The 9,504-nt window shown below is 48.4% G+C and overlaps 1 protein-coding gene and 1 non-coding gene across 2 annotated transcripts; both read left to right on the top strand.

The window, feature by feature from the left end:
• The first annotated feature begins 613 nt into the window (after window positions 1-613).
• Window positions 614-685, top strand: TRNAE-UUC (transfer RNA glutamic acid (anticodon UUC)). Its single transcript has one exon. It is a non-coding gene; the product is annotated as a tRNA-Glu (tRNA).
• Window positions 686-1,563: 878 nt separating this feature from the next.
• LOC149308611 (regulator of cell cycle RGCC-like) lies at window positions 1,564-7,436 on the top strand. The gene is made up of 5 exons (XM_089536112.1): window positions 1,564-1,673; window positions 3,407-3,565; window positions 4,093-4,185; window positions 5,759-5,821; window positions 6,257-7,436. The coding sequence occupies exons 1-5, from the start codon at window positions 1,646-1,648 to the stop codon at window positions 6,262-6,264; spliced, it is 351 nt and encodes a 116-aa protein (XP_089392238.1). The 5' UTR covers window positions 1,564-1,645; the 3' UTR covers window positions 6,265-7,436.
• The last annotated feature ends 2,068 nt before the right edge of the window (window positions 7,437-9,504 follow it).

Genomic DNA, 9,504 nt, shown 5'->3' with positions numbered 1-9,504 from the left:
GGCATTTCTCCTGCTACTTCCGAGTAAACCCAATGCAACACCGTCTCCCTGTGCATGTTTACTCAGGGGTAAGCCTCCTGGCTGGGTTGCATGCAAAGCTCGGGAAACAGAGCTGCTTTTTTAACTTCAATTTTTATTTTTTTGGATTGCAACTCCCAGAATCCCCCACTTGGGGTGGTAACACCGCCTAAAATAGCCATGGGTCAGTCTGGTTGGGGATTCTGGGAACTGCAGTCCACAAAAAGCAAGCTAAAGTGCTCCAGTTTGACGCTAGACACGTGTAGGTGGGAATGCAATTGTTGTGGGGGCCCTGCGTGTGTGTGATTTGCTCCGGGTTTCAGTCCGAACTTTCAGGGTCGTTGGGCGTGTCTAAGGTACATTGCACTGCTCTCTGGAGGCTCCACGGAGTTCCTAGCTGACCCCCCCCTTAAAGCATGTATGCCATCCTAAGCAGTATTGGGGGGGGGTCAGCCTGCGGTGGAGAATTTACTTTCTCCAATTAGTTACTCCTATGATTTTCCTCTTTTAGAACTATTTCAGCAATGGAAGGCAAAACTGCACTAAATATTGCACAAGAAACATGTGCAAGGAAAATATAGTTCTGCCTATGACCTCCCATATGGTCTAGCGGTTAGGATTCCTGGTTTTCACCCAGGCGGCCCGGGTTCGACTCCCGGTATGGGAAGTTCGGCTTTTTAAGATCTATTTCCTATTTGCCTCTATATTTTCTTTTTAAATTAAACCCAGTTGGACCCCCGGAATAAACCATTTCTATTGCATCGCAAAAAAGGCAGGGTTTCCTGCGCCTTCAAGGCGAAACTTGTCCATTTCCAAAGCAGGAAAGCAGCCAAGGCGGTTGCAGAGGAAGCCTCTGGCCAGCAGGAGTCGCTGCGGCGCCGTTTGGAAAACCCAGATGGACTATAGCCCTTTCCCAGCCTTTTTAATCAACTCCTATTACAGTATTTAATTAACTCCTATTATTACTCCAGTAATTCCATATTGCTGTCTGCCTGCGAGTTACTTTTGGCTGATGGGTTTTTTTCTCGGCAAGTTTCTTCAGAGGGTTAGGGTTTTTGTTTTTTGCCATGGCAATCCTTATTATTATTATTATTATTATTATTATATGCCACCCTTCTCTCCAAAACTGGGAGTCAGGGCTGCTTACAACATTAAAAAACAGTACAATTAAAAACATACAAAATTAGAATTAAATTACCGCAATAAGTAAAACATATATTAAAACCTCAAATACTTTTTTAAAAAGATGTTTAAAATACATTAAAGCAATATAATAAATATATTATTTAATTAACTAAAGTGCCATTAAAATTTAAGTGGTCCTGGTGCCCCATTGGAGGGAGAGCAAGAGGGCCCCTGCGCATGTGCAGAGAACCTTCCCTTTAGAAGGGTTCCATTCACAAAAACCATCGCCCCGCCCACCTGTCAGAGTTTGCTCGCGGAGCCACGCCCATATGCCGCTGATTGGCCGAGAGCGCAGGGAGGGGCGTGGCCTAGAGAACAAAATTCCCAGGGCGCTCGAAGATCCTCCAAAGCTGGATGAACTCTCTGCCTCTTTGGAAGTAGTTCAGAAAGGAACGAGGGCGGTCCGTTACTTTCAGCGTTACCCTGTAACAGGAGAGAGGTTATGGAGAACCGAGCCCAGAGAGAGACAGGTCAGCACCAGAGTTATTTATTATTATTATTATTGCCATTATATGTTAATATTTTGATATTATTAATATTTTGGGGGACTGCAACACCCATAATGCCTCTCGGCTGGGATTCTGGGTGTTGCAGTCCCAAAGGAAAAAAGAATGAACTTCCCCAAACTATGTAAGCATGTGCCTTTATGGGCAAATTATCCTGATCAATACCCTTGAAGAGTTAATTGATGCTAAATTACATCCAGACCTCTTAAATTGGGTTAATTGCAACTAATGCACAGCTGTTAAGTTGCATTTCGCATCAGTCAATGGGTAAAGCTGCATTTGCCCCATCAGTAAAGGAAATAGGTGAACCAAATTTAGCCCCAGTTCTGGGTTAATTGTCGCACTAAATTCTGGGCACATTATTACGCCTCTTGAGCCTTCTGCCGGTGGTTCTGGTGCTTTCCCAAAGGGCCAAGCAAGAGGGCTCCGCGTGCGCATTCGCACATGCGTGTGTGTCCATGTGTGCACCACCAAAAGGGAAATGAGCGCATAGAGGCCCCATTGTCTGTGGGCACATCCTCTCCTCCCTTGCGGCGCAAACAAGGAGATGGAGAGATAAGCAAACAGGCAGCTGGCCTCCAAAGATGAGTTTGCTCCAACATTGAATAATGTGGGCTTCCAGATGTTGTCGCATGGCAACACCCAGTATTCCCCAACGCCAGGAGTTAAGGGGCTGCTGGGAGGTGCAGTTATATCATAGAATATCATAGAGTCGGAAGAGACCCCAAGAAGGGCCCTGATCCAGTCTAACCCTATTCTTCTGCCATGCAGGAACTCTCCATCAAAGCAGCCCCAGTGACAGATGGCCATCCAGCCTCTGCTTAATATGTGGAGGGGCCCATTAGTACTGGAGGCTTTTGGGGGATCCCTGTGTCTTCGGGGGCGGGGGGGGATATCCATGCCTCTGGGCTGCCTGGTGCCAAGGCTTCCTTTCCACTGGCCTTGCATGTGCTCCCTGGTTGTGCCGGCCTGAGTTCAGGGCCTTGGACGGAGGGAGATAGTGGGCTGAGCAAATATTTGGGTTCCCCTTCTTTTCCTCCTTTCAATCAGCCAATCGACAGTCCCAGCCATTGAGCCTTCTTCTGCTCAAAGGCATTCATAGAATTAGTGGGATCAAGTGGGATGTTTAAAGCATATCCAGCTCCCTAAATCTCTCCTTTTGGGGTTTTATGGTTTCCAGACCTTCCACTGGTTTCGGCCGCCCTCCTCTGGACAAGGCTTGATGGGTTGCCTTTGCTGTTTAACTGGAGTTAGGTGCTCTGCCATCCTTCTCTGGGACTTCTCTAGCCATTTGTCCCAAACCCAAAGGCTGCTGGGCAGGAGATGGAGGTTGGTCAAACCATGAGGCTTCTTTCATGATAGGTTCGCCTTTTAGGGTCCCCATAGTTAGCAGTGACTTGAAGGCACACAGCATCAGATGCTTCTTTCAAAGTCTGGTCTTCTGCAAAGGGACCATTCTCTGTTTTCCATGCTTGGTCAGAGAAGGCTCCGATTGACCACCTTCCCAAACTGGACACACCTTGGTTGCCCAGGTAGGGTCAGCCCTGGTTAAAGCCGGGGCAGGTGGGCAGCTGGAGGGAATGCCCAAGAGTTTCCAGGCAGAGCTGGATGCGAATCCTAGCTAAAACCCTGCTGCTGCTACTGCCAGTCAGAGCTGAATGGGGAGGACCAAGGGCTTGACCGTCTTCCCTTTGCAGGGCTGTCCATTGAGTCCCTGGATGACCTCCTGATGGAGTTTGACCAAGTGGTCCAGGACTTTGACAAAGGTGCGCCTTCCCAGTACGAGCATCACCTGGCAGAGCTCAAGAGGCAGACCCTGCCCAGCGCCTACGACAGCGGCATCGACGATTCGGAAAGTGAGTGGGGATGCTGGGCTTTACTTCCACTGGCGGAACCACAAAGAGGGTGGAAGGTGGAGGTGGAAACTGCCATCGCATCGCTTTCCTCTCTCTTGCTCCCCGCTCCCCAATTCTTCCTCTGCTCTTGGTCTTTGTGTCCCAAACTGCAGTTTTTGGCATAATGCAAACTACCAGCAGCTGGTAGTTTATGTGTGTTGGGATAGAGGAGCGAATTTGTTCCATTTTTCAGTCCAAACTTTAAAAGACCAAGGCACTGGGTCCTTTGCCTTCCAAAACAGCATTTTGGATAGTTCTTTTAAAGTTTGGGCTAAAAAAAAACACAGGGCAGGTTCATTGCCCCCCATGCCCATTAATGCAGCCTTGGTGGCAGAGCAGCGGGCACCAATGGGCAGCGGCAGGAGAAGCAGCAAGACCTACCTGACCCGGATGGTCCACCTGTGCACCAAGAGATAGGCTTCAGGGAAGGTGACCCTGGCTACCGATGGTGAGCGCTACTCAGGTGTCCCTTGGCTCTTCTCCTACAGGTAGCAGTGCTTCTCCTGGGAGCAGCCTGAACACCAGCGAGGAAGACCTGAATACGCCAAACACACTGACCACAACGTCATCTTACTCTAAAGGTAAGGCTTGGACGGCCAGTGGGAGGTAATAGTTTGATTGTTGGAATAGGAGACTAGGGTTCGAATCCTGGCTCAGCCACAAAAACCAAGTGGGTGATCTTGGGCAAGTCACACTCTCTCAGCCTCAGAGCATGGCAATGGCAAAGTCCCTCTGAAGAAGCCTTGCCAAGAAAATCCTATGATAGGTTTGCCTTATGGTCTCCGTAAGCCAGAAATGGCTTGAAGGCACACAGCAGCAACAAATGGCTCAGAGAGTCTGATGTCTGAGGCAGGGTTGGGATTCAGTGGGTTTCCACACATGGTTGGACCACAATTCCCAGTATCCCCAATGGGAGGACTTATGGGAACTGGAGTCCACAGCGTCTAGAGAACCCTGCTTCTTGGTGTCCAAAGGCCAGAAGGTGGCCGGGTGTCCCTTCATTTCAAAGGGGTCTACCCTATTTGAGGGCTAGAAAGCCTTTCCTTTTACATAGACCGAACAAGCGTGCCCCCAAATGCCTTGTGTGTGTGTGTTAAAGACAGAAATACATCCATCATGTGATTTATTAATGTGGACAACGTGTTGGTTTTACAGGGAAAACACATGGCTGAGTTAAACTGAAATCAATACTCGCATTTTGGTAGAACGCCAGTTTATTAATCGTACTTTCTGGTCGTGTCTCAAAAATCCTGATATGCCTCTTATTGTGACTCTCAAAGCCTTGGGAGCATTTGTGGGGAATTCCTTTGGTTCCAGGAGGGGAAAGTTTTGCACTTTTGGAGAAGTTCAGGGCCACTTTCCACTTAGAAAACGCAGCATATTTCAGTTCAGACTTCTTCTTGAGCGATGCTTTGAACCTCTTGGAATAAGGAAAACACAGAAATGGTGTCATCTGGAAGAAGGGTGCGGCTGTCGGGGGAAACCCAGTGGGCCACGTTTGGCCCCAGTTTAAGGAACTGCCTCAGAGCAAAGAGAGAAGTTCTCCATACTTGGTCTCCTCTATTTCTGGCATCTTTAGTCATCCTCTGTTGCTGCGAAGATGGCTTCTGTGGTTCCAAAATACACATCTCTGTGTGGTGTCATAAGGCATTGCAGTGTGTCATGAAATCCTGGCCACTGCCACCAGAGTCACTGGTCAGAATCCATCATCATGAGATAGGGTTTTAAAATAAAACTTGTTTACCACCTTTAATCTTCAGACACTGGTGGAATCATGTGCCTTCCAGAGGTGGCTGGACTGCAACTCCCATCAGTCCTTGCCAGCTTCAACTCTTACTGTAAGAGGTAAAGGGGAAAAGGTTGAATGTACATGGTCCCTTGGTCTCCACTGGGATTTAATTCCAGGACCCCCATGGATACCATAATCCATGGATGCTCAAGTCCCATTATATATAATGGGCTGTTGTTGTTATTTACAATGGGCCCTTGAAACCCGCTGGTATACAGGACCCTCTGTGGATACTAAACTCTGTAGAAGCTCAAGTCCCATTATATACAATGGCATAGGAAAAGGTATCCCTTATATAAAAGGGCAAAAGCAAGGTTTTGATCTTGAGCGAAGGCAATTAACCCGTTCCTAATTTTATCCCGTAGCCAAGCTTGGAGACACGCAGGAATTGGAGGCCTTCATAGCCGACTTGGACAAAGTGCTGGAAGGTGGGTCTCTCGGAGCTTTGTGGGGCATGGAGAAGAAGGGGTCCCTTGGGGCTCTTTAGGGCCAGGGGCAACTCCCTTGTCCCTGCTTTTGGCCACTTCCGGCTGTGGTGTCTCACAAGTGGCTCTCTATTTTCTCTCTATTGGGTGAAACAAAAACACATCCATTAACATCATTCTGTAATGTCTTTGGGGTGGATTTGTATGAACCAGGGGCCACAAAAGGCTTTGGGGTGATTCTGTAGGAACCAAGGGCAATAAAACCAACCTCGGAGGGCCACAAGTCTCCTCTGGCCCTAGTTTGTCCCCCTCAGCTCTGGGCAGAAGTCCTGCAAGGCTGGATTGAAAAGGAGAGAGGCTGAGATGCCATGGCTTCCCCTGCTCTATTTACATCATGGACATTTTGTTTCCCAATTCTTCTCCTCCTTTCTTTTGCAGAGATGTGAGTTGCGTGGCTCCTTTCTTCGTGTCCCGAGGCCTGTCCTGCTTGCCACACCGTCTCCCTTGACCCATGGGACGATCGGGACGAACAGAGCAGAGCCACACAGACCACACTGGCCTTTCCCTGCTCCGTTTTCCTGCCGGAAAAGTGGGTCGAAGCTGGTTCCTCTGCTTGGGAGTCTTTTTGGCCACCTTTGTGGCTTCTCCAGCCGTGGCATTTTGACCCTCACCAACAATCCCAGCTGCAAACGTCAGGGACCTTGTGGGACTATTCTCAACGCACATCGTGCCGCTTTCTGGACTCTCTGTTTGCCGTCCGGTTATTCTTTAAAACTTAATCATAGAATGATAGAGTTGGAAGAGAATCCAAGGAGCCATCCAGTCCAACCCAGTTGTGCCATGCAGGAACTCTCAATCAAAGCATCCCTGAGACAGATGTCCACCCAGTCTCTGTTTAAAAGCCTCCAAAGGAGACACCACCAAACTCTGAGGGAGCATTGTCTTCCACTTTCAAACAGTTCTTGGAGACATGAACGTGTTTTTAAAACACATACATTTTATTTTTAAAAAATGGAAATGCACACCAGTCCTTTCCTCTTGGAAAGGTTGCAAAGCTGTGCAGCGCCAAGGGAAAACCTTTGCGCATTTCTGCGGACGGATGGATAGTATTTAGGGACAGGTCAAGCCAGACCAAGAAAACCACAGCGTCTCTTTCCATCCACCCGAAATTGAGGGAGAGGCAGCTGATGCAAAAACTGCTGAGTTCTCCAAGTGCTTTTCAAAATGTCATCCATGTGCAATTAGCTTACAATCGTCAACTGTTTAGACACTGTTACTTCAGTATGAAGCGGTATATAAATGAAGCTGTTTGTTTTGTAGAGGCATGCGCTCCATCGGTCACACAGACGTGAAGCTCCCATGTTCCTGAGAAGTCTCCCAGCGCATCTCTTCATTCCCTCTGTTGGCATGAACAGGGAAGGTCTGTCATTAGGGTGTTTGTGGGCGCGTGCACCCCCTCCAACCCTCCATGCCAGTTAATAAGTCTTGGCTCAGGCCTTAGTAACTTCTCGCTTCATGGCTGCTGTTCTCATGTAAATACTGTAAAATACTATGGATGCGTTTCGCTCTTGTTGTATGGTTTTTTGTATGGAACTATTTAAATAAATGGAGCTTTTGCAAAGAGTCTGCCCTTGTGGGTCTCTAGTCTTCACAGAACGTGTTGCATTCAATGGGATCGGCCTGAACCCAGTGGTGGGAACAACGCTGCCTTCCAGCTGTCGTTGGACTGCAACTCCCAGCATTGTCTATATTGATGGGATTTGCAATCCAGCAACATCTGGAGACCCATGTCATTCCCACAATGTTCTGCCCGCTATTAGAGCTGGCCTGGAAAGTAAATGTTTCTGTGTGTGTATATACAGCTGGCCTTCTGCATCCATGGGTTTTTTTATCCATAGACTCAACCATTCATAGCTTGAAAATACCCCAAAAATATATAAATTCCCAAAAGCAAAGCTTGATTTTGCCATTTTATATAAGGGGCACTATTTTACCATGCCATTGTATTTAATGGCACTTGACCCTCCATGGGTTTTGGCATCCATGGAGGATCCTGGAACCAAAGCCCAGCCAAGGATGCCAACCAAGGGTCCACTGTATGTGCCTTCAGGTCGCCAGTTGACTTATGGTGACCCCATGAATTTCAAAGAGTTTTCTTAAGCAAGGAATCATCAGAGGTGGTTTTGCCAGTTAATTCCTCAGAAATAGAGCCTCCAGCAACTAGTATTTATTGGCAGTCTCCAATCCAAGTCCTAACCAGGGCTGACCATCCTCAGATTCCAAGATCAGATGGGATCTGGTGCCTTTGTTTGGAGCCCAGGAATCTCTGAGTGCAGGACCTGATGGGAACCCTCAAGTCCTTTCGTATAGAAATCTGCCCCCAGTTACCCTGGGCATTCCTCATTTTGGCAGGATCCTTTAGGTCAGGATGGGCAAAGGGCAGCCTTGGAGTCCCATCTGTATCTGGCCCTGCTTAGCCTCCAAGATCAGGAGGGATCTGGTGCCTTTTGGGGTCTTCAGCATACCCTCTGACATTTCACAGATGAAAAATGGATCATGTGCAGCCAAGCAAGATCTTATAGTGTGGCCAAGTTTGCAAAAAGGAAGGCAGGCCAGAAGAGTTTTGCAGCAGTTTGCTTTTGCTTGAGCCGACTGCGCAGGAAGAGAGGCTGTTCCCTCTTCTCCCTTTGCATCAATGAAACTCTTTTTGCACTTTGAACTCATTTTGCAGCAGTTTAAGTAAATTGAGGATGAAAGGAGAAAGAGAGAAGAGAGAAGCTGGAGATGTGGAGAGAGAGAAGAAGAACTGGGGCAGTCGGAGGGTATGGAAAAGAGTGCAAGAGGATGGAGTGAGGCATGGGCTTCTGGCTCCGGGGCTGAGCCTCTCCATGGCTGGCCTTGCAAGGCTTCATGCTTGCCTTGAGGTGAGCCACTTCCTTTCCGAATGAAGTCAGCTTTTCCAGAAGGCATCTGATGCTCACGAGAGACGCCACGTGCGCCAAGCAGTCGCTGAGCAACCGCCAAAATTGTAGCGAATACACTGCAGGGTGTAAAACCCCAAAATGTGGGGTGGGAACGGTGCTCTGCCCATGTGGCAAAATGCTGGCGCAGCATCTTGTCTGGCAATGCAGGCGGTTGACTTAGAAGCCCAGGGTTGGAAGGGACCACAGAAGGCACCTGGCCCAACGCCTTTGGCCCACGCAGGGCTCCACAAGTGAAGCCTCCCTGAGAGCAGCATGGGATTAACATGTTTAAAAAATAATGATTAATTCCTGCCCCAGTGCATGGCATTGTCTTGCTCCTGAGAGAACCCTTGGCTCTGGCTGAAGCTGAGTGCGAAGAGGAGGCTCCTCAGCTCTTGGCACAGCTGCCATGGTTGAACAGGGCGCATCTACATTACAGAAATAATGCAGTTTGGCACCACTTTAAGTGTTGTAGCTCCATCCTATGGGATCCTGGGGTTTGTAGTTTTGCAAGGTCTTTCGCCTTCTCTGTTCAAAAGTGGTGGTGCCGCACAAAAACTACAGATTCCAGGATCCTGTAGGATGGCGTCATGGCAGTTAAAAGTGGTACTAAACTGCATTTACTTCTACAGTGCACATGCACCCCAGGACACTCTCACAAAGGATGCAACGACACCACTAGCCTTCCTCTCCTGGGATGGTTCCAGGCAATCCTATCTGAAG

This window comes from Sceloporus occidentalis, unplaced genomic scaffold (genome assembly GCF_023333645.1).
Source record: "Sceloporus occidentalis isolate IW3139 unplaced genomic scaffold, rSceOcc1.0.p SCAF_8, whole genome shotgun sequence".
NCBI lineage: Eukaryota > Metazoa > Chordata > Lepidosauria > Squamata > Phrynosomatidae > Sceloporus > Sceloporus occidentalis.
This window is presented reverse-complemented; position numbering and strand designations above follow the sequence as displayed.

What these genes read in the sequence shown, in the direction of transcription:
- LOC149308611 (XM_089536112.1), top strand. Translation starts at nt 1,646, where the DNA reads ATGGAGAACCGAGCCCAGAGAGAGACAG. An exon ending in CGGCATCGACGATTCGGAAA is followed by an intron (nt 3,566 to 4,092) that starts GTGAGTGGGGAT and finishes CTTCTCCTACAG; the next exon opens with GTAGCAGTGCTTCTCCTGGG. An exon ending in AACGTCATCTTACTCTAAAG is followed by an intron (nt 4,186 to 5,758) that starts GTAAGGCTTGGA and finishes TTTATCCCGTAG; the next exon opens with CCAAGCTTGGAGACACGCAG.